The 25,194-nt window shown below is 31.9% G+C and overlaps 1 protein-coding gene across 3 annotated transcripts; it reads left to right on the top strand.

Moving 5' to 3' along the window:
* The first annotated feature begins 1,057 nt into the window (after positions 1-1,057).
* LOC143246570 (14-3-3 protein zeta) lies at positions 1,058-19,069 on the top strand. 3 transcript variants are annotated; one of them, XM_076493504.1, is made up of 6 exons: positions 1,058-1,211; positions 2,169-2,479; positions 9,771-9,894; positions 10,296-10,459; positions 14,195-14,290; positions 18,056-19,069. In XM_076493504.1, the coding sequence occupies exons 2-6, from the start codon at positions 2,186-2,188 to the stop codon at positions 18,113-18,115; spliced, it is 738 nt and encodes a 245-aa protein (XP_076349619.1). In that variant the 5' UTR covers positions 1,058-1,211; positions 2,169-2,185; the 3' UTR covers positions 18,116-19,069. The 3 variants fall into 3 exon arrangements, with proteins under 3 accessions (XP_076349619.1, XP_076349618.1, XP_076349620.1); XM_076493503.1 differs by lacking the exon at positions 1,058-1,211 and adding an exon at positions 1,689-1,817; XM_076493505.1 differs by lacking the exon at positions 1,058-1,211 and adding an exon at positions 1,886-1,908.
* Positions 19,070-25,194: the final 6,125 nt, after the last annotated feature.

Genomic DNA, 25,194 nt, shown 5'->3' with positions numbered 1-25,194 from the left:
TCCAAATTGTCGACTCTAATATACAGAGAAGCTTTGAAAAGGTCTGTGTTTTCAATGTTTCGGAACCAGGAGTCGAACTTAGCCGTTTTTAATGTCAAATGAATAGTATACAAACTGTGGGTCACAGTGGACTTCAGCTGAAACCAATGGACTTCTTGCTCTCTTAGCTAAACCTTCTCAGACGACGTGACGTTTTCCCTTCTATTATGTTTCTAATTTCATGTGTAATTATGCTTATTATGTGTTACATGAACAATACATTATGCAAAAAGATAAAGAGAGTTTCGCTGGATGCTTTTTTTGTTTTTTGAATTTCGCGCAAAGCTACACGAGGGCTATCTGCGTTTCGTTGAATGCAATCAGACATTCATTATTTATTCAGTTATTATAATTTACATTATTGTACTTGTATGAGCAGATGAATAGATTGCTAAGCACAATCCATAAGTTCTGAAGTTTTCTAAGGTTACTTTAGTCAAATTATTTATATGTTGACCATAATATTAAGTATTATTCATATAGAATAATATTCTATGATGGAAATTTAAAGCAAATTTAATATAATTACGGCTTTTTTAAACTGTGGTTTCTTGATAACTGTCATACAAAACACATTTTAACCCTTTAATTATATCTTTGCACCTAACATGGTTATCGTTAGAGGGCAAGTAGTAAGGCTCTATATGAATTATATTTCTAAAAGTTAATTATAATAAAGTATTCTTAATTAACGAAATGCATCATTGTAAAATCTCTTCCTTCAAATTTCGTATATACTCATTGTATCACATTTTTAGGTGCAGATGTTTCTCGGAGTTATACGAGTGTATATAACCTGACGTGTTAGGTCACATCTGTACATTTTTAGCATCATCGTAATCAGACGTTGTTAAAATAATCCAAGTTTCTGTGAAGCGTAGACTATAACAACATTTACGTATTCAGTTTTTTTAATAAATTTATTTATATCACTTCCACTTTGTAGATATGTATGATAATTTTCGTTACTTATATTGTTTTTGAAATATATATTGTACTATCGTGTGATTGGATTTCTTGAGTCATTCTAAAAATCACGTTGGTCGATGCTTTGTAACCCTACTCTACCAGCAGTTTGTGTCGGGTGTATCTCGCAGTCATACAGAAGTTGAGCTTGGGTTCCTGTGACAGTAGTTTCTCTTTGAGTGTAGTTATATCGCTAGAGTACTAACGTAAGTATAGAACTCTCCGTGTTTAAGTTTAATGTAATCAACTGCCTGATTTTTTTTTTTAATTACGAAATGCTCATTTTGACAAGCATGACTTTCACATTAAGTAACACAACTGAAATTAGGCTATTTTTATCGTATAAATAAATGTATCTTTGTATACATTTGCAACTGTTATGGCACAAGCGTAAATCTCTAGACATAAGTTTAAGTTGACAAAAAATTAATAAAATGATCTTGTCAGTATCAAGAGGAAACAATTAACGCGAATTAGGAGTGCAGTCAGTGAAACAGTACACGCTAAGTAACACGTCAGAGGAGCGGTATGTGCACAACATTTGTGCTAAATATATTTACAAAAAGGTTATACATTATATATAATTGAAACAGATAGAAGGTGTAAAAATATTTCATTTACGGACAATTATATTTGTACTAATTTAAACTTATTCATTTTTGCAAAAGCGTATGAGTGAGAAAATCTTACCTACACGATAACTGTCACTAGGCAACATATGACGTCATCGTTTCTGCGCTCACTTTTGTAGCCCCGTAAGTATTAGGGATTCGTTAGTCGGATTACTCAGAAGTGGGAAATTTTAGTGTTTGGTAAATGATGTATTTTTTCACTTTATGCATTATAATAATAACATATAAGTGAAATAACTAAAACGACAACTTAGTTTAGAAAATAATGACGGTAAGCTTTTACTACTATAGATACGAGCGTAAGAGTGGTATTAAGTTACACCACGAGGTTGTGACTGTTTTATAAGCTTTCAAATCCGCCATTTTGATTTATAGCATCGAGTAGAAATTTCAATCTGAACTTTACATCAACGTTGCGCAAGTTAGAGGAGCTATAAATTAGTGACATAGCGCTAGTTGCTAAATTTCTTCATTGTGTATTAAAAGAAAGTAATGACTTTGTATTTTAATTCTAAATATCTTTCGTTTCAGTTCCATAAAACCACACAATGGATAAAGACGAGCTTGTTCAACGAGCCAAACTTGCCGAACAGGCGGAAAGGTACGACGATATGGCAGCAGCTATGAAACAGGTCACAGAAACGGGCGTGGAACTAAGCAATGAAGAGAGGAATTTGCTTTCGGTTGCCTACAAAAATGTCGTTGGAGCCAGACGGAGTTCTTGGAGAGTAATTTCGAGTATAGAACAGAAGACAGAAGGAAGCGAAAGAAAACAACAAATGGCCAAAGAGTATCGCGAAAAAGTTGAAAAAGAATTGAGAGAAATATGTTACGATGTTTTGGTAAGTCAAACCCACTGACTTCATTTGTTTGTTAATAATATATATTACTGAAAGTAACTGTTACTTACTACTGGTAGTAATTTTTGGTTACTTAGATATATAATTACATGAGTGCAGCTTAAATTATTATTCGTCATTGTATCTGAATTTATATTGCATGCAAGTGGTTGTAGTTTCAGTGTTAATGTTCAGCGATAACAGTTTAATAATGCTGCATATTATTGTCGAATTTTAAATCGGTTAAAGTTTTAACAGTTCTTCAATCACTGAATTATAATTTCAGTTAGTTTGTGAATAGCACTGAAAGTAAAAATGTTATGACTAACCTGATTATAAAACTTCCCATCTGATCGTCTAATCATCTGTTCTCTTGTTACCATTTAAACGGGAATTTCATTGATTTAATTTTCCAACAAGCCAACAGTAACAGCACCTAAACGTTGTTTTTAGGAATGAATAAACTGTTTCTTCTACAAGTCCTAGAATAAAACCAAAAATTAAAATACATGTTAAAAGGTACAGAGTTAAAATTATGACAATAACTGATAATTGCAAAATAATATAACTTAAAGGAAGAAAAGGGTTATTGTTTTCGTTCTTAATCAAACTTTCATTTCACTTTGAGGACTTAGCTAAAGGTATTGTTATGTGGAAAAGAGAAGAGATAAATATTAAAATTAGTTTTACAGGAAAATGTTTTAGAGTGGGGTTTCTTTCTAGGGGTCCATGAATCAGGGTTAAAAAAATTTTCCTCGGTTATTTTGTGTTCAACTTTCTGGCAAAGGAACGTCTCCCCCCCCCTCCCCCAACACCAGGTTGGTGTTGAGGTTACGGAAGTGATATTTGAAATTTAAGATGACAAGTATTTTTATTTTCAGCTTAAAAAATTGCTTTGCATTGAGATTTTTACTTGAAGCTTGCCATATTTCTTGGTGGTACATATGTAAATTGTTTTACGTGTGTAATTTAATGTGAAAGGCCTGTAAAGAGGACATTAAAGGCTGCTGTTATTACTACTCAGACTAATACACTAACACAGGTGTTACTGATACGTAATATGTTTTGTGCACACTTTCATAATGGAGTTACACCAGGTCCCTAAGTTTATCAACGTTCCTGACCTTATTGTTAGAATACACAATTAAAAACTGCTTTTCTAGTTCTTTAATGGTAGAAAACATAACCTCCATCTTTAAAATATTTATTATTACTAACGTGGTACAACATACCATTCTGAAATTTGTTCTAGTCGTGCATCAGATGTCTCTTGCATCTTTTTGCTGTGGTATTGGCACCACATGAACTTATCAAGGTAAGATGGTAATAGAGCATCACTGGTGCCTGACATGTTTTTAGTACACTCCTGTTACAGAGTTGGTAATTGTGTGAAGGAAACGTTCATGAATAGCTCGTTTAACGTGTGCAGCTCTGTTATTGGTAATTTTGTAACATTATTCAATGGAACCTGGATAAGTGAGTAATGCCTACTCATTTTGTTAACAGTAATTGAATATTCTTTTGTGATGGCCAATTATGCTTTCAGATGACAAAATACTGGATTTTATGGAATTGCTTGTTCTTTATTAAATCCATGTGCTCAGGTGCACCAAAGTGTTGATTCCCGAGGTACTCCGCTAGTAATAATTCGTACACTGAGTCCCATTAGTAAAAGTATGTTTAATAGGTTTTACTTGAAGTGCAATGGTTCAGGGTTCAAAGGTTATGTTATTGCATTTGTTCACTTGCATTAAAAAGTTTCTTACTCTTTTATGAATTTATGTCAATAAGTTTGGAATCAAATTGTAAATTATAATTAAAACATTACTATTATATACAAGTTAATTTCTTAATTTAAAAGTGAATATTAAAATAACACGTTTAAATATAGATTTTAGTAAATCACACTGTGTGTTGAATGCAGCATTATTTAAAATGTTTGTGATGTTCTAATAGTGGTTTGTAGTTTTGTACAAATTAGGAACTCAAATTACTGATATTATTGAGCTGGAATATAAAGTAAGAACCTTGTATCTTTTTATTTTGCTGAGATGTGGTTTATGTACTGAATCATACACTGTGGTTCCATTAGACTCTTTCTACTTTTTTGAAAGTCCGTTATATACACGTACTTCACTATCTGGCATGTGAATAACCAATCAACAGTTAGAATGCCCCCACAGTAGTTTTTCTCAGCATTTTAATCTTTCAAGATGCTACAATTCTCTTTAGATTCAACAAGGTGCATGTTGTCTTTTAGTCTATTTGAATTATTTTTTTAAATCTAAATAAATCTTATTACTAAGTGTAATAAATTATAGCAGAATTCTGTGGTATCAGTGTAGTTATTTATGATTTTTTGGTCATTCAAGTGCATACAGGGTGGCCCGCAAGTCCCTATCCATCCATATGTTATTATAAACAACGTTATAATACTAATGATGAGTTGAAGGCAGCTGTTACCGTAGCATTTGGAACAATTGTCTCTGCCATGTTGAGGAAAATGTCTCGCAGAACATGGTGTCACATAATATGCAGCGAGGATGAGGGACAGCACACAGATACTCTGGATACATAAGATATATGGATGGGTAGGGACTTATGGGCCACCCTGTATATAAGACCTATAAAAAGAATTTTTAATGTCTCCCACATGCAAAATTCTAAAAGGCTTAATAACCTATGTCCAGTAGCAACCAAGTACAAAGGTCATAGTGAGAAGAGAATTGTTTGCTTCTTGGTTTGTTGGTCCATATTTTAAGACAACAAGTTTAATCATTTATTTCTAAATAGTAATTATCTATATTATGTATAGTAATTAAAATGTGACTGTATATTACATAATACTAGTTCACTAAAACACGGGAAAGACTAAAGGTCAATTTTATATTACTGGATAATGACCTGAATGCACATGCACTGTGTCAGTACAAGCTGTGTAATATTAGGTAGGCATGATTTAGAAAGACAGTATAATAAATAATAAATATACATGTTCATATATAGTGTTACGAGCCTTAAGCTACTTAGACTAAACTTTTGTATTATATTGTGTAATTATTTTATGATGGTTACAAGGTTGGTCAAGTGACAGACCCCACATGGTTAGAGCATAGAAAATAACAAAATATAAAATTTTGCTGAAAACAAACATTTGAAATGTGCTTAAGAGGTTTTAGAGTGTACAGAAATTTTTGGAATGAAGAGTAGTTTTGTTGTAATCATAACATGAAACACTTTGCACTCAGACAAATAATGAAAAACTCTTAATTTCAGGAACAAATCTTAGTAAAAATATTTCATTTAAAAATCTGATTTTTTGTACACTTGTTATCTTTACTAAAAGTCTACCAAATTTTGTAAAGCTATACCTGCAGTATCAAACGTTATAGTGCAAATACTTAATGTGTGCAAATGTGTAGACAAACTTGTGTAAATTGTACAAAACTCGTTGGGAAAGGGTTAAAGAAAAATTAAAACCTACTAAAGCTAAGAAAATTTAAATATTGCTATCATTAAACAGCTTAGTGCTAGCAAAAATTTCCATGTATATTTTCAGTGATTTCAACTTTATAGCTTGTATCACTAAATATCACTGAAGTGTGCAGAAATTCATGGAAAGTATTTGTATGTTCTAGGAAGTATTCAAAATATTTTAAGTTTGTGAAAACAGGAAGGTTTAGGTACTGTATGCACATTCAACATTCCTGAGCACGCCTGTTTGCATTACACAAGCAATTTTCTCTTGCTAAAGTTACTGTATATTTTTTACATAGATGTGCTTTCCCAGTTGAGGAATTATGAAACTTCAGTCTGTACAGAAAAGGTTAAATGTCGTACGTTTAAAAGTTGTTGAGAAAAATGAAGAAAACCTTTAACCCTTTCAGCATGGGCTGTTACATTTTGCATCAGCTGAACTGGAAAAGGACATTTATTAAAAAAAACTGAGCATTCATCCCAAAACCTTGTAAGATTTTGTGAAAATATACAAGTTTATTGTGGTATACTGATAGTCTTGCTGGATGGTGTCTCACCCAGATATTTTTAAATACATCTCTGCAAGTTTGTTTCATTGATAATATAATTAGGTAGGTAATTTGGTAATTATAGTTTATTTTTCAAGATGAGACATTACCCATTATAAAATATTTGGCACTTTGTTGTATAAAATTAGTGGTTTTATTTCAATAAAACAGTTGTCAAATACAAGAGACTAAAAATGTTTACAAAGTTATTAGAAAATACAAAAACACAATTTTGTCTGAACACAACATAACCTGTGATGGTTCAATTCATGTAAATAAAAGCTTAGAGCAATTGCCCACAATTGAATCATCATTCCAAAAACTTCTAGGTTGTTTATAAAAATTGAGATATTTTGATGGTTGATTTCATTTGATTACCACATTCAAGTATTTTTTACAAAACATCTCTATGAATAGGAATACAATATCAAAAGTTAGTTTATATTCAAGCGAGTCTGTAATTATGGAGGTAACGTTGTCCTGGATCTGTGTTTTCTACCTAAAAATGACATTATTATAATTACCTCTCTCTAATAAAAATATTTATCTATAGCAGATACTTTTATTCGTTTTATAATTTTCATATTTCCTTTGCGTAACCTCTAGAACCTCTTAAATAACTATCAAAAGTTCTTTTAAATATTTATATTTAGTTTCCTTCATTCATTTCACTGGCTGTGGATAATCATAAGTGTACAGTACAGTGAAGTTATTAAGATTAGGAAATAGAAAATATATACATTTTAGTTTTCTATAGAATATCTTTCAAGATAGTTTTGGTTATATTAGTAATGTCAGGACTTTTCACATAGTTTATTTTTCATCTGAACACAAGTCAGTGGTTGCCTGTCAGGTATATTACAATGTCTTTACACTGCATAATATCATAAACCTCCTTGAGAACAGATATGATGTATGTGTGAAAGTGTTTAATCCTTCTAGTTATGTGTTTTAAAACATAACGAATACATAATTAACTAAAATTTAATAGTACACCAAAATAAAATCTCTAACTATTTCATATTTACATGAGAAACAACCACAAGTGCAATGGTCACCTTAGGGCCAACAGTGCTACAGTCAATTACTCTTAGCCCGTGATAACAACTGTACAGTAAAGTTACTGTTCTTAGGTTGTAGTGATGGAGTTCTTTCTAACTAGACATGTGCATGTAACTAACATGTAGGCTACAAAGCTCAAACAGATCTGTTGGAGGTAGGCATGGCATCTGTCAGGGGTTCAAAAAAAGTACTTGGTTTGATAGCATTATGTACAAGTTGTAATCATTTCAGATCTTTAGTTGTATATTTACACAACTTGTATTGTTGAAGAAACCGAGTGCTGAAGGTTTCATTTGAAATAAAGGGCATAAATTTTAGTTAACATAACTTTGAATCATAACGTACATAATCTTAAATAACATGGTGGTAATGGTGTACAGTTAAACTTTGAATGTAACACGATGACTTGTGCAGAAATGTGTGTAAAGGTTTAAAAACTGGATTTTGTAAGTAACCTCAGAGTTATATTTTAAATTTTGAGGAACATGAAAACCCATGAGACATTATACAGCTAGTGGTTTTGATTTGAGAAATAAATTGTTACTTGTTTACATGGAACCAATAGGATTTTAACTACAGTGTTTGGAATCAAAACTCTTGGGAATATTTTGTTGAGTATCAGTAGTTACTTAGAAGCTATTTATGTGATTTTGTTTTGTTTTTCTTTCAGTAGTATTTTTATTGTTGAGAAGTTATGCATGACTAAAAGGAATTTCATTTCCAGAAAAAATCTTAGACCAATATCCAAGACTGTCCGTCCTTGGCACTTTCCCATGTAGATTCCTTAGGCATCAATTATTAATTGAGTGTATCAGTCTAGTCTTCTTTCATGAGCTGTGACCCAAATCTCATCCAAATAGTACATATTTTTTAGTATGTTTACACTGTCTTCAGTTAATAATGTCATCCCTTTTCTCTCTATAGCAGGTAGTTGTAACTTCTTTTTAATTTTTCTGACTAAGAGCCATTGTCTTAATCATTCTTATGTTGCCTTGTGATATGAAGTTATTTTTCTTTAAAAGTAATATATTAATGTTAATACTTTAGTGTTTTGTACAACACGCTTTTGTATGGTATCTGTTAAACCAGAGTCAACTACTTTCCATAATACTACCAAATATCTGTATGTAAATCCACTTTGTAATAATGTATCAACACAACACTCATCTGCATTTCTTTGTTTTCAGTCTCTTTTGAAACAATGTGTTGACTCCAAAATATAGAAAGATGAATAACCACAAAGCTAGCTGTTATATTTCCTGATTTATACAGTTTACTACATTTATTGTTGCTTTCTGCATATTAAATGGCTACGTTTTTAGGTTTAGATAAATTGTTTTTTAATCATTTTCCAGTCGTACAGAAAAAACAAAATGAACACAACTGACGACTCATTTAGCTTTTTCTTGTAAATTTTTTATTTTGATAAAAATGTAAGAAAGGAACTATAGACATGGACTATAAAAACAAACAGTTGTGAAGAAAATGAACAGTACAAATTTCTGTAAAAGAGGACATTTAAAGAAAGGACCTCTTCCCTTATTTTGAAAACTCATGACACCAGGTTTATTTTTTTAAATTGGCCTTAACCAGTGTGCGTATGTTTGTTTTTTTGTTGTTGGAGTCGCATATAACTGTTATAGTACAGCTAGTTTTTAACTAGTTTCTAATGTTTTCAGCTGGTTAGGATGGTGCTACATATTTCCTTCAGTGTGAGATGCCAGTCTAATGTGTGGAGTATCCCCACCTGCTAACTGGTAACCATTTCACAGTTGGGTAGTATCAGTCACATAACAACCAGGCCATGAGTAAGCTTCAAACCTGCAATGTTCTGGTCATGAATCATAAGCATAACTATTAGGCCACACCTAATCCAGGAAGTTTGTAAGGTCAACCACAAATGATCAATAGCAAAGAAAGAAATCTACAAGTTCCAAAAATTGATTTGAATATTCCACATAACAATTATTAAACAAGAATTGGTATGAGACAACCTTCAAATACTTTCCCGTTATCTAGAGTCTGTGTGAAATTTACATTTAGCATGTAGTTATTTAAAAACAAAGTTGCCAAACAAACGAAATATCATAATGCTAACATTCCTTTGTGATTTCCTGATTTGTAACATCTTGTTTAAATTGTTAAAACATTATATAAATCATAGTGAATACAGCCATCAAAATCTTTATATTTTGTATATTTTTTAGGGACTGTTAGACAAGTATTTGATTCCAAAAGCTAGTAATGCAGAAAGTAAGGTGTTTTATTTGAAAATGAAAGGTGACTACTACAGGTATCTTGCCGAAGTTGCGACAGGAGATCAAAAGAACAGTGAGTTTTGGAACACTGTTAATCCTCAGATATATCTGTATAGTATATCTCTGAGGGTGAAATTTTAAAATAAATTAAGTGTAAATCTTAGGTTATTTATTAATGTTCACAGATCTCTTGGTTGTTAGTAATAATATAGTACATTTTGATATTTATGATGACAAAACATTGAAATTTGTGTAAGGGTTCTTATTGTAAAATACATATTAATATTACTAAAGTTTTCAGTGCAGCTAGATCAAACATGGCGGGTGTATATTTGGTCGTTATCTTGTTAATATTTTTGTTAGTATTAAGGTCTAATTATCATTCATGACCATTTGGTTTTAAAGATATGATAATTTGGAAAAATTAAATTATATAAATTTTTATTTCTGAAGCTATTTGTATTATTATTGTAGGTGTTGTAGATGAGTCTCAGAAAGCATACCAGGAAGCATTTGACATCAGTAAAACGAAAATGCAGCCCACACATCCAATACGGCTAGGCCTCGCCTTGAATTTCTCAGTTTTCTATTATGAAATACTGAATTCACCAGACAAAGCGTGCCAGTTGGCCAAACAGGTAATTTGTTTGTATAAGAACTATAGAAGATTTAATTTCTGTATTGGTAAATGTGAGGCATTTTAAGAATTCTGACGCTCATGCTGAAAGAAAGGTTTAATGTATTTAGATAATAGAAGATTTTCAGTGAGCCCATGTTTGTTTGTTTTTTATAGTTGTAGTCAGACTTTTCAAGATTTTCCTTTGGTTGTGTGGGAGGGGTTATTGAGTGTATTGTGTTTAAAAGGTTGCTCAGCTGCTTTCAACCAAACTTAAATTTTTTAAAACTGATTTTAATGTACAGATACTCTGATTCTTTATTAATCCTTGAATGGTGTAAATTCTGATACCCAATTGTTTATTGAAATAAATAAATATGTTTTTTTAAAAATGCTTTAAATATTCGTACAAATGGAGAACACAAAACAGGCTTAGCTTGCTAGTTCCTCCACTGTTTCATATTCCAACAGTGACCATCAAGCAAGTGTACAAAATCAAATATCTATCCTCTGTGTACATACAGTTATGTATATTTAGTATTGAAGCTAAAAGTTCAAGAATTGAGTTGCTGAATGAAATTGTAATTATCTTAATTATGTAATAAATAGGGGCTTTTAAGTTAGCCAAAAATAATAGGTTAATTCATAGTTAATGTGAAACATAAAAGATTACTTCATTTGTTACTCCTTATTCTGCTGTTAAAATTAATGTAAAAATGTTTAAATTATTAAAAAAAACAAAGTCAGAACTTTAACACTTTCAGAATGGTTAGCATTTTATGTGACATTAAAAACTTGATTCCTGGTGTCGGGTAGTTTCATTTTTAACTTTGAGTTACTATAATTTAATAACTCGTGAACGCTGTATCTGATATACAGACACTCCAAACATATGGCATGATAAATATAGGACCTTTTAAAGTACATTTGAGCTTTTCAACAATTTGATTTATAATGCAGTATAAACCATTACATAGCTACTTACTATGTTATAAACACGACTCACATAATTATTGACTGAAAGTCGTCTTGTGCGTGTTCCACTGTAATAAGCTTAATGCAGTGTAGTGCTGGCTATGTTGTTGAAAGAAATTATGCAGTGAATAAATCCTAAAAGTTTTAAAATTAATATAAATAGGTAAGTTTTATGTATGGAGTGAGATAAGTAGCACATTCTTCTTTTATTGATTTAGGATGTTCCAAAAATGTTTACTTTTATTACCAAAGAGAAAAATTCAATTTTAAGTGTGAACAAAATTTGTCTTTGTAAACAGAAAATTAACTGACTAGGTGATTACTTCAGTAAAATAAATAGGCACACTTGAGAAAACTGTTTAAATCATTTTATTTTCCCTATCTTACAAATAATAGAAAATCATTGCTAATTTAAAAAGCCTCATATGGACTTGAAACATGGAATAATTTTGAACTTCTCAATGTAATGTAGCCACAAATAGAAGGAAAATAAATGTATGCCAAGCAGACAGTGAGAAAGAAATCCCATGTTTCAGGTGACATTTCAGTTTGGTTAGTTTCAGAAACTTGCAATTGTAATTTAAAAAAAAAAATAGCAAAAATCATAATTGAATGTGTTAGTTTTCGCCGTTGCTGTTTTCAAGGATGGGAAAATTTTGTTTTTTTTCTAGCTCCATAATAATTACAACAAAATCAACAATGAGGTCCAGCAGTTTAGGTTTTTGTTAATTACTGTATCAAAAAGAAATGTGAATAGAGATTGCTTCAACAGAAAATGGAAGGTATCAATAATATGGTTAAAAATTTTATTTTGGTCATGTAAAAACTGGCGATAATATGGGCTTGTAAATAGTTAGATGTTAAATGTGTAGAAAATTGCAAACAAAAAATATGTATGAATGTTTCGTATAATAAGTAAACTTAATCAGTGATGTCGAGAAAAACCTATATGTAAAAATGGCTCGTTTGGGTTGAGAAAATTTCTATGTATTAAAAAAAAAAGTTAAAATTTGTGTTTGGTGTTTATGTATGATTCTAGTAAACCTTTAAGAACTTGTGAGAGAAATGTTTTATATATAGGTACATTAGAAACCATAACAACTGCCCCTCGTCAGCCTGTGAAACGTTTCAGAAGTGTACTATGAAAAACATCATACAATTCCCCCCATTTTGGTTTTTCTACACTGGAAATTCCAAAATATGATTTTAAAGCATCTTTAAATATTGTTAAGAGATTCCAAAGGGCATGTTAGGTGGTAAATATGTAACCCATAAAAGTCGTCATTTCATGTTATTTTGTATTTAATAGAGATAAAGTGCACACTAACATGAATGAAAATGAAACAAGAATAATATTATAAAGGTTTTTTATCAATGTGTAGTGTTTGTTTTCTTGAAATTGTCTAAGTGTGCACAACTGGATATTTCAACTATCCTTTTTACTATGTTTTGTATGTTCAGTTAGAATTAAATAGTACTAAATCTGAACTGAATATGTGGTTAACATATTGTGTTTACATCACTTCTAACTAACATAACACAAGCTTCTAGGCCTGGCTGAATGATCGACTTATTTACCACAATTACTTAAGAAGCATGGTAATAATTATGTCTTAAAATAAAAAATTAATGGTGGTTATTTGATTGGCTCGTTGTACATAATTCCATAATCTGGTTATTTGATTGGCTCTTTGTACATAATTCCATAATCTGTTTGTTACATGAAAGTTTTCTTATACTGTATCAGAACAGTGACCTCTGCCCCTTTAGTTTTGTAGCAGTAATTATAATCAGAGCAAAACTACACATTTTAAAGAAGTTGTTTGTTTAAGTAAAACTGCGATTGTTAAAAAGGATTATTTTCTGTCAGTGAATTTAAGTTTAAAAACATCCTCGAATAAGAATTTTATAAAAAGTACAAGTATATAAAAGTTTTCAGAAAGGGAAGTAAATATAGAGATGGCTGATATCGAACCTTGAAAAACAATGATACAAGTACCATCCGTACAGCCACATACAGTGTAGTAGAATGTTGACTGGCAGAAACAGGATGTGTTAAACTAAGTTGTAATTATATAGTTTTACATTAGTATATGTTAATTTTTACCTGCACTGTTTTGGTTTTTGAGTTATGTAAATAAAAAAAGAAGGAACAGGAAATTCAAACATTTTGCTGTGATATTTACAGATATTCCTAGAAATTGGCTTATTACATATTTTGTTATAAAATGAAACAACGTATGGTATTGTGAAGCTCTGATGACCTATTGAGGAGAAATATAAAATACTGTTTCATTGTGCAGTCTGAGCCACCCATACATAGGCGATGCCTGTTTATAATGTATGGTAATACATTAAACATGAAGTAAACTAGAGAACCCAAAAGACAGTTGTTAAAAGAATTATGCATAGGGTTGTTCTGTGTCATTATTGTGAGATATATTACCAGCAGGTGAATTGTAAATATATTTTTAAAGCTTGATTTTAAACCTTTTGTTGTTGTTTTCCAGGTTTTAATACTTTCAACAGCTATTTTCTCATCTGTTTTAAACACACTTTGCCTTCTGGTCGTCACAAATATGCAGGATTCAAAATAGCCCTAAGTAATGACTAGAGTTTATTATGATTATTTGATGTATGTACTTTAACCTAGGTATAAAATAAATACCCAAGTACTGAGTTTTAATTTTAAATTGTTTAAGGTGAATTTATTTATTATCTTAAACTGGTGCTTTATATTCTATTTATAATATTTCAAGAAGAATATTTGTTATTGTTTTAGGCATTCGATGATGCTATTGCAGAATTAGACACACTGAATGAAGACTCTTACAAAGATAGTACACTTATAATGCAGCTTCTTAGAGATAACCTCACAGTAAGTAAAGTTGGAATAAATATTGGTTTTGTTATCTCTTTAAAAGTGCTAATCAGCTGAGACAGTTGTTTTAAAGTATGCTGTGAGATTTGTCAGAGCTGACTGTTGGTAAAAGGCACTAGCATTTGACTGTGGGCTTGCTAAGTGGCAAGTAATCAAGTTTAAGGAGTGAATGAGCAATATTTTTTTTTAAGATCACCAATCTCTCTGTATAACTAGGAATACATGAAAGTGGAGATCTTCCTACCAACTGTAAAAAAGAAAGATAAATATGAACAATGCTTCCTATTTCACGGACACTTAATCCAGTTAACTCTCATTAGGAACTGACCTCATAACCATTTTGTGCTTGTTATAGTATTGAATCTGTAACTTTTAACAACATTTACATATCTTCACAAAATTTTGCAGATATTCAGTAAACATTACAAGGCTTTCTTACACAAAATACTGGATTGTTTTTTTAACTTTTAATATTTTAAATAGTGATTTTCCTTTCATGTTATTTGTTTTCAAATGTTGACTATCCAACATGCAAACAAATTTTGATCTTAAGATAAAAAAACATACTTTGTTTTTCAGAAGATTGTTAGATTATAAATATACAATCTTTAAAACCTCCAGATAATTATTTATATGTGTGTGGGAAAATATATTTGATCTTATTTTCATTATCTATACGGGTTTGATCGATTTGATCAATCAGAAAACCAAGAAGAATGACTAAATTATTAAAAAAAAAACACAAATATGTAATCTAAGTATCTTAATTTTGTGACATTATAAAGATATATAGATATAATTTGATGTATATGTAAACAAATAGGCACTGCAAATCCCAGATACAGCCTACTTTAAAACACTCTTAACAATTGTCTCACTTCATGTGTATGTGTCTATATATACCGTATTTTTCGGTGTATAAGATGCACCCCTATTTTCAAGGCTATCTTCAGGGAAAAAATATTTTTCACAGTTGTCATTTATTTATTTGTTCAACATCAGCGTAATCTTTTATTATTCTTTAGAATACTTCAAAAATAGTGTCTATAATAAAATAAAATATGGTTTCATACATTTACATCAAAACATTGTTCATTCTTTATTAAAAACTTTCAAAATCTTTTTTTGTATCACTGAAAACAAGTCCTGAAAGTTCACTCTCACTTGTCCTCAACCAATATCATCTTTGGTGCCCTTAAGACAATTGTGTATATCACATTTTGTTAATACCTTTATTATAGTTTACACACTTTGGGGAAGGAAAGAAGGTTTGGTACTTTTAAACATTAAGGAAACAAAAAAACTGCTGACTCATCATATGGAGGCATAAAATGTTTGACCTTTGGTGTATAGGATGCAGGGGGATTTTGAGACCCCTTTTGGGGGGGGGTGAAAAGTGCACGTTATACACAGAGAAATACAGTGTGTGTGTATATATATGTAACTGATATTTCAGCTGTGTCTGACTAGTGTTAACAGAAGCTGCAGTGGCACATGCAGTCATGTTATCATATCCAGTGATGTGTAAGTGGCATTTACAACATGTGTTTTAGTGAACCAGTGTTTTGTAACATGCATTACATATGCATACATTTATACTAAAATTTCAATTTCCTTAAACAGTAAATAAAGCAACATAGAAAATTTGTTTTTTTTCTGCTTGCATAGATTGCACTCTTCTGTGCGCTTGCTATAACTTACAATATTTGGTATGTGGCAGACGGAAAACAATATTATACTTCCATTTTTAAATAACCAAATTTTTCTGTCAGTATTGCAGAATTCCACTGTTAATTTATCAGACTTACTGACTAAAGTATATGTGAGGGAAGGGTTTCTTTTTGACAACACTTTTACGTGTCCATTTCATTTTTTTTTTGGCAATTCAAGACAAGCTGTGGAATTTTCCACCTTCTTTAGACTGAGAAAACCACTGTGGATAAATTCTGAATCTTTGATTGGATAATCACATGTGATAGACAAAAGTAGGTGTAAGTAAGCTAGTATTTTCAAAAATCTAAAGTGGTGGGTGGAGCCACTGTTTGATTCACTGTATGTGATGATACCTCAGCAGGTAGAAACAGTGCAGGTTATTTTATATTTTAGCTTGTCAGTATTGATAATTTGAGATTTTAGTTCATAAGAAACTGTAGACTTTGAGAAAACATCTGAAATGTAAAGCAAACAAAGCTGTATTATTCAACATGTTGCCTGACACACAAAAATTGATGTTCAGAATTGTATTTTTTAATTTTACCATTCAATTAATGCATTATACTAACATCTGAATTATAATCTGATTTGATACCAAACTTACTGACATAAATTCATATAAGAGTAGTTAAAGTTTGAATGTAAATTGACAAATATGATGCATACAGCATACATCTTGACCCCAACCATAAAGTACCTGTAAAATGGATCTTGCAAGGGGTTTGTTATAGCTCCTCTTAAACTCTGTCACCACATCTGCTCTTTTAGGCCCACTATTGGTCTTTTTTGTGTTGTTTTTTTTAACTAAGAAATATAGACTTTTGAACTCTGATTATATTATTACTTGTGACACTGGCCACAGAGTAAGCTGTTGTTATATACAGACCAGCTCTCGGGTAAATACATGTAGTCCTTTCAGCTGCAGTGATTCTGATTGGTTGAGACTGGTGAAAGTACAGTGTGTTTGTGTTACTGAGAGACTAAATCGATGTTTTAAAGCACATAAGTGGTTATTAATTGGTAATAGATAAGCAGTACAATTCAGTCAGTACATATTAACATTTATTGCTTAGTTTTGTAGAGAATGAATTGAGATATTAACCTGCTACCAGCCACCACAAACTGTTTGGTGGGAGGTGTTTACAACCTGTGTAACTTGTAGAGATAGCAGTCTCTGGTATCATAATAAAGTAAATACGTTGGAACAGTGGTAAAATATAACTTCTCTTAAATTTATATACTTTCCACAAACATTGTTTTGTGTTCGGTCTGAAATTTTGTCTGTTAAAACCCAATATTAGCAGTTATTTAATACAGTAGTATACTGAAAACTACTACTAAAATGACCTGTATTATTGTCATAAACCTAAATTCCTGCATAGCAGAGAATGATATAGAAAGAATATAAAAGAATCAGTTGATTGAGCAAATAATTCATACCTACCAGAGAAAGAAATTACAATTTGTTTTTACAAATAAAACTGTATGAACAGTTATTTAACTTAAATATCTACTTAGATTTAATTTTATAGGTACATAATTAGACACACATAGGGTAGCATAGAATGAAGTGTTGCAATATGGTTAAGGATTCTGAAGATTCTGTTAACCTGTATAGTGATAACTGCAGAGACATTGACGATAAAAAAAATTAAACATTTTAAATTGGTAATTAATAATAAAAGTTATAATCAGAGATGCACTAAGTTATCTGCTTCGTTCCATTAGCAGTGTGTTTAGACAGTGGTTCCCAACCTTTTTTTATGCCCCACACCCCTCACAGTAATTATTTATTTAAGAATAAAGGTGAAGGTGGCCAAAGCAAATGTTATCTCCCACCACCTGATTGGGAACCACTGGATTAGACAATTTCTGTGAACGTGAAGGGTTGTTACAGGAAAGATCCAGAATGCCTCATTCTGTACTAGCAGCTATTATTTTTATATATTTCAGCCATTCTGAATTATTTGTCTTATGAGTGGAATGGATTATTGAATCATTGTTTACTGTAATGTTTGTATAAGTTCAATATTTTATTTCTTTTTGCAGTTATGGACATCTGACACACAAGGTGACGGAGATGAGCCAACAGATACTCAAGAAAACTAATTATGTCCTTTGCATTCCCTCTTTTCTGCTGCAATCTTCAAAAACAATAAAAGCCTTTCTTTCATTAAATAAAGATTGTTTCATAAAACACTAGCATAGTCATTAGAAATTGTAAAACACTTACTGCAAGTCTTAATTACAAAAGTGGGCATACCAAACAAACTTCCATGATTCTGAACTTGTTTGATCATGTAATTTTGTTTTAATATCTCAGTATCAAGCTGGCCTCCTGTCAGTTTTAAAATGTGCCAGCTAGTGTGTCCAGAATCATCGAGTTGTCTTTCATGTATTCTGCTTTGTACATTGTATGATTTTTAATTGTTAAAATTCAAAGCTGGTATTAACAATATATGTTGCCATTTTTTTATTTTTTTTTTTGGAGAACAATAAACTTCCAGGGTATAAAAAAAATTATATCAGTTGATAAGTTAATAAGGAAATACAACGTGTGGTGCTGTTACCACTGATGTGAAGTTAGTGTAAATCAGTATGAAGCAAAACAAAATTTATTTTCAGTATAGTGCTTGTCAGTTCTTATTAGTCATTCAACGTACAAGTGGTGGTAGCTAAGTTGTTACGTGTACAAATATACTTAACCAGCCCTCTGTAGACAATTGTATCTGGTCAGCAGTTTTTATGGGTGAAATTCTGCCACTTGATTGTATTAAGTTGTTAAATTATTTATGTAGTCACTTGGGCTAACCCCTTATTAGAAAGTGTTCTGAGGTTATTTATACAAGTAATTGCTTTTATGTTGTTTAAGTAGTGATATAAAAATGTTGGTGTAATCTAGGTTCTATGTTAAAGTCTAATAACGTGAAACTTCCAAATTCTAACTTTGTAACGCTTGTTTTTTGTTTTCGTTCTAGTAAAGTTTGGTTTTGTAGTGAAAATGTGTTCAATCTATGAAAGAATTAATTTAAAATAAAATAATTTGTTCTTTATTGCTGGAAACTGGGAAAGATTTTTTTTTTAAATAAAGTTTTAACGATCAAGTTATTGGTGTCCACACCTGTCAAATACTCTTTTCCGACAATTTGAAGTTATAAAGCGATTTGAGGTTCTTCATTTTGAGGACCTCGCATGGTTAAGGCACTTGTTTCAGGGTCGCATGTTCTAATTCCTATTACAAACATGCTCGCCTCTTTTAGCCGTGGGGGCCGTTATATCGTAATGGCTAACCACCTGTTTCGTTGGTGAGTTGGTGGATTTGCGCGAAATACAAAATTAACTAAACTATTATTTTAAAAACAATTTCTAGCAATATCGAAAAGTAAAGTGTGTTGGTCAATTTAACAAAACCTTGACTTCAAAGAAACTTGAATAAAAGTCTTTTATATTTGAGATTAAATCACCTCTAAAAAGATTATACTTTTCTTAATATAGAAATTGGCCCAAATCCCGAAATCACTTGTTTTATCTGTTATAAAAAAAAATAATTTCATGTATCGTGAACCCTAATTGGTACAAAAATTTCCATATTGTTTAAATCAGCTTAAAATTCTTTTCAGTCTCCAGGTGTCTCATATATTTTACTTACAACACTTAAGAACTTTCGAAAATTGCTCGGGTTACAGGGTTCATCATTTTGTAAAGACTTGAACCTGCTGACATAAGAATTCAGAGACAAATTACTAAAACCACTTAGTGGATCTTCATAAAACACGACGCGTTTAAACGCATTTTAACAAAATTTTATGCCTGTGTTTTGCCATTATATTTTTCCTTAACTATCGCGTGATTTATTTTAATCGCTTAGACACCAGAAAACAAAATTAGAATATTTACTGTTCTTACGTTCACCAGTGTCCGATTAGGAAAAGATTTGTCCAATATATTTATTGAATCCGAACTCATTCATGGCTAAAATTTGAATGTTAAATCAAATTAATAGAACGTATTTGTAACTAGGTTTGAAACATCAGTAATTGATTTGTTTGTAACCAAGCGCGTCGTCCGTAATCCGAGGGTCGCGGGTTCGAAACATTCAGTTGGTAGTCAAATTGGTGGGTGGTGATGACAGCTGCCTTCCCTCTAGTCTTACACTGCAAAATTAGGGACGGCTAGCACAGATAGCCCTCGAGTAGCTTTGTGCGAAATTCTAAAACAAACAAACGTAACCAATTCGTCCGTATTATTGAAACATTCAGGTAGTCAAATTGGTCACTTCGAATAAAGTATGCAACAGAAGAAGTGTATAGTAAATGTTTAATCTGTATGTCGTCAGTAGTTACGTACTGTCATTTATCTTTGCAATGAATTATAGAATGTAAGATATACGTTAACTAACACCAAATGGCCTTCCACAGAATGCGTTTGAACTGTTTTTGAATGAATAATACATTATTTTCTGAAGGCTGGATTGGTGAATCATCTTTCACCAAATCGTTGATGAGAAATGAGTTTTAATTGTTCAGCAATGTCTACAGATCTCTCTCCGGTTCATCAGTCCGGTGGTTCCTAACCATTTTCATCGTCTTGCCCCCTGAGACTCTCCAGGGTATTACAGTGATCCCTATAATTGTTGTAATGGTGAAGGTAGAATAAAACAAAACTATATAAAGATCCTAATTTATTGAAAATGTTACAAATAAATGACCTTGAGAAATGCTACAAGTGCTAAACAAATGTAAAATCCATGGAATTACTGAACATCACACAAAACCTAATTATTCACTTAGTGTGAGGGTTGATATAATATACAATGAGAAAATATACTAAATACGATGGAAACTTTGATACTTAAATTTTAATTTAAGTTCGATGTATTAATATTATATAATTTAAAAATTTAGGCAATTCTAAACGTAATATATGAACATTTTTACTCAAATTAGACAGGTGGTTGCGCAACGAGCATCTCGATGTGGTTCAACTGTCGAACTTCAGCGTTTCTTATTGGTGGCCAGTTACAGGAACCTGACACAAAAACTATAAACTGCTCCGTGATTTCCCAATAATTCCCAAACCCCCTGGTTAAGAAACTGCTGTAGTCACTCAGAACGATACTGCCATTCAAGTTCTTATTTCCTGAAACTTGGATCAGGATTGAAACTCTTCCAAAGCATTTTGCTCATTAACATTTGACATTGAAAATTACTACAACTTGTCACCACCAGTGAAATCGCAGACTTGTATCGTAAGATATCCTCATCTGGATGTCCGATCTTTCTTACCAGGACCTTCTGTACATCTCTACAAGCAGTAAACGCGTTTTAATGGACACTTGCTGCTTCACCTTACAAATCTTTACTCCAAAATGTATTAAAACGTTGCAGCTTATCCTCTGCGGTATCCAAACTGTTAAGTCAAGCTTGTTAAAATTAATATGAACAACCGCGTCCCGACCTCTGTAGTCTATCATCCACACTCATGGTAAAGTGTCTCGTCAGAAGTGGATATCGCAGGGGTGTAATAGACGGCCACATTTTTGGTGCAGATTCAGCGTAGGGTTATACGCCATGGAAGGTACCGAGACACTAAATGTAATATATCAGATTACTCTCAATGGCACTTAATTAAATTTATGTAATTATATACAATTATGTAATGTAGTTATATAATTAATTACATAATTTAATTTTTGTTATTAAGATCTTTAATTACAAGAAACCAGTTTCATTTCATAAAAAAATACAAATTATCTTCGTCTTCATATAACGCAGGACATGATGTAGAAACTTGACATCATTTTCGTCTAAAACTTCCCAGCAGCTTGTTTTCATAACCCACCAAATCCGGGCCAAGATGACTTTTATGATTGATGCCATATAATCACTTTATAATACCCTCTAATAACTGTTTGGAAAGGGTAGACGTCAGGAGTATTGGTTTATTTGTGGAGGCAACTTGCTTTATTGTACATTTTATTTAAAACGGAAGTTACAGTTTTAACATCTAAAAACGAATGATGTTGGTAATTAAATCTTAAGAGATTCTTAAATACAAAAACTAGAAATGTTACCCTTTCAGAAGTGTTCTCTCATGGACAAGAGCCACGAACGAATTACTTATGAACTGCAGGAATTTTCAGGGTAAGTGTAAATTATATGCTAAAGGTTCTAATTATTAGATCAACTATTAGTCTGGTACTAGGAGATTCGAAATATGTTAATAGGTTTAAAAACGTGTAGTTTTTTTTATTATTCTACTGTTAAGAGACCAGGAACAGACGAATTCAGGACTAGTTGAAATGAAAGACCTCAGAGAAATTTTGAAACCTGGTTTTAAGAGGTATCGATAATTAAAAACCTGAAATTTCCGAGATAAAATGGATGTTTGGTAGCTTTTAGGAATGAACTGAAGCCTATTAGCATTGAACTAAAACTGATACTTAAGAGGTTGAACTTGTGGGGTTTGAAAGTAGTTTAACTGGCATCCAATGACACAGAAAAGGTCGACTGGAAAATTTATAAAAAGATTAGTCTGGTTGAAAAAGAATACTTATGCAATGTTTGTGGAAGGCTAATTTTGGAAACAGATTGGATATGTATATAAAGAGGGAGCTATTTCTTGAAATATAGAACGGTTAGGTATTTTTTTATTTGTTGGTCACTGCTGAGGGTAAGTTTACAAGAGTTAAAGTAGAGAATTATGCGAGGAAAAGTGACCATCGTATAAGATTTGATGTTGAAAAGTAGATATATTTTCCAGTCTTCAGAAACCTAATTTGAGAAAAATGGTGAATTGAATGAGAGTTAATTAAAAATGTTAGATAGATTTAAATTAAAATATTTTTCAATTCAAGATAGTTTCGAAGATTTGGGAGGCGTTTTTTTTTTAATTGAAATCCAAAAAGGTTTAATCTCAAAGTAAGCGTTAAGTTACAAATGGAACTTGGGCCTTAAAAGATGCTGTTAAACCACCCCTTGCACCATCTTAACTAATGGAGGCTAATCTTTATTTATAAGAAATGCTTCCATTAATAACTCTTCTCAAATGTTGATGAGTAAGAACAGCCTTGAAGAACCAAATAGTCCCTTGTTATCTTATTATGAAGAGGCAAATGAAAATTGTTATCATCCTCATAGTGCACAATTGGTCCCAAAGTGAGGGGTGGTATTCGACAATTCACAGAAAACACCAATATAGAATATGCGCTGCCAAACTTACGGATAAAAATCACTTAACATTTCAACCACACCGTAACATAACATCTAGAGCCTGCTCATCCTGTTTCAAGATTTCAAAATAATAAACAAGGAAATGTTAAATAATTTACTGAAAGAAACGGGGTATCATTGTGATACTATCCTTTTTCTCGTTGTGCCTTTAATAAATGGTATAAATCAAATACAAATTATACTTTATACTATTAGAAAGGCGTAATGAAAAAATATTTTGTACACAATATGTCAATTTAGTGAGCACAAAATCAAACTAACTTAAAAGAAAAATCTGAAAACTTCACAACAAAATCAAAATATAATTTGCTTCTCTGCCAACAGATGGTGACGTTGTCGATACCGAAGATTTGTGTGTTCATGTCCCGGATGAATGTTTACCCGGTGATGGTATAAATATACATGACCGAGTGAACAATCACTCGGCGAGTACACTAGCTTTTGGTAGTCTTCTTTATAATAGTATGCCTGTAATAGTTAAAATACACATGAACAGTATTAAGTTTAGACAAAAAGAGATGCCTAGTTGTTTACAGCTGCCAAATGTGAAACTATTATTACAGCTCTTGGGATAAAGTTAATTGTTATTACCAAAAATGTATCTTTTCGTTATTTCTCTCTTCAATAGTTTGTGTTAATAGAATTATAAGAACTTGATTAAATATATATTTATGTGCAGAGATTTAGATTAAGAGCAGTTTATTTTACCATCAAGCAAACGTTTCTGATACTTTCAAATTTCAAGGGCTGTTGTGTCTGAACATAAGAAGGCATTCCTAAAAAGTTGATGACCGTCGCGTCCCCCCTCTTCCCCCACAGCAATGTACAGGTTGTTAAAGAGACACTAGGGCGCAGAAAGGCGTTCTTTCCCGCCATGAGTGTCAATTCAAAAACCGTTACATTTAAATATTACAAAATCCTGTGCTCACTGTTCGAGAATAAATGTAAGTAACTTCTTACAATTTATTAGCAAGATTTAAACGAAATAGTAAAATCAAAGTGTTGTTAAAATAAATTATAATCTGTGAATGGAAATTCTTGATTTGTGTTTTTTTCCAACAGCTGGTAACGAAAAGACCAGCTTGAAAAATCCATCTGGGATTTGCAATGAAGAAATATCAGTTTCTATGGATGAGTGTGGATCTAGTCATGATAACAACTACACACGAACCAGAATCACAATCATCCATAGTCAAGGATAAAAAAGGAACAGCTAAACTCGCCCTAAATGTCCAGTCTTGTAGCGACTGCTCTTAAGACTAATATTAGGGTTAACGTGCACAAACTGAAGCGCTGATCATTAGATGTACTGTACTATCCCCAACATGGAAAACCGTCAAAATCACTACAGCAGCAGTACTGTACTGTACAACGTTAAAGTGAACAGCGCAGTAGCTCTGTTCTTAACTCAAAAGCTTAAAATTCGAAAATATCAGTAACAAGTGCACCACGCCAAGCCAGCCGTTAGAGACAGGACAAACTGCGCGGCTCAACTACCTCCGCGAAACTTGTTACGCTATCAAAATGGGCAGGGACAAGACCGAAAACCTCCCCCCTTAGTAATGACCATACGTGGGCCGGACGGGCCAATCCGTAGCATGGAAAGCTTGGCGTGTAAAACCGTGGTATGCTCGCCTAAGGGAACGAACGCTTACGTCCGTGCCCATGAAAGATTGAGAGAACGCAGGCCTGTTACGACCATTTTCAACCGGCGACTGATTTCAAGAATATTTAAGTTAACAATGCTTCTAAGAAATCACGTGCTGTACAGTAAGGCTGATATCTGTTAAATACAGCTACTAAACTCTGATCAGTAAGAATTTTAACATCAAAGTGCAATTACGCTTTCAACGATTTATCAAAGTGAATTTAAATCACCCCTACTTCAAGAAAACAAAATACATTTGAAACACCATCTTATATAATTGAGACAGAACAGCTAGATGCTATTTCTAT

Source organism: Tachypleus tridentatus, chromosome 3 (genome assembly GCF_004210375.1).
Source record: "Tachypleus tridentatus isolate NWPU-2018 chromosome 3, ASM421037v1, whole genome shotgun sequence".
Lineage (NCBI taxonomy): Eukaryota > Metazoa > Arthropoda > Merostomata > Xiphosura > Limulidae > Tachypleus > Tachypleus tridentatus.
The sequence above is the reverse complement of the archived record's forward strand: the minus strand, read 5'-3'. Positions and strand labels throughout refer to the sequence as shown.

Bases quoted from the DNA above. Each gene is read 5' to 3' on its own strand.
- LOC143246570 (XM_076493504.1), top strand. From the start codon at position 2,186: ATGGATAAAGACGAGCTTGTTCAACGAGCCAAACTTGCCGAACAGGCG. The intron at 9,895-10,295 runs GTGAGTTTTGGA...TTATTATTGTAG, and splicing joins GACAGGAGATCAAAAGAACA to GTGTTGTAGATGAGTCTCAG. The intron at 10,460-14,194 runs GTAATTTGTTTG...TTATTGTTTTAG, and splicing joins CGTGCCAGTTGGCCAAACAG to GCATTCGATGATGCTATTGC.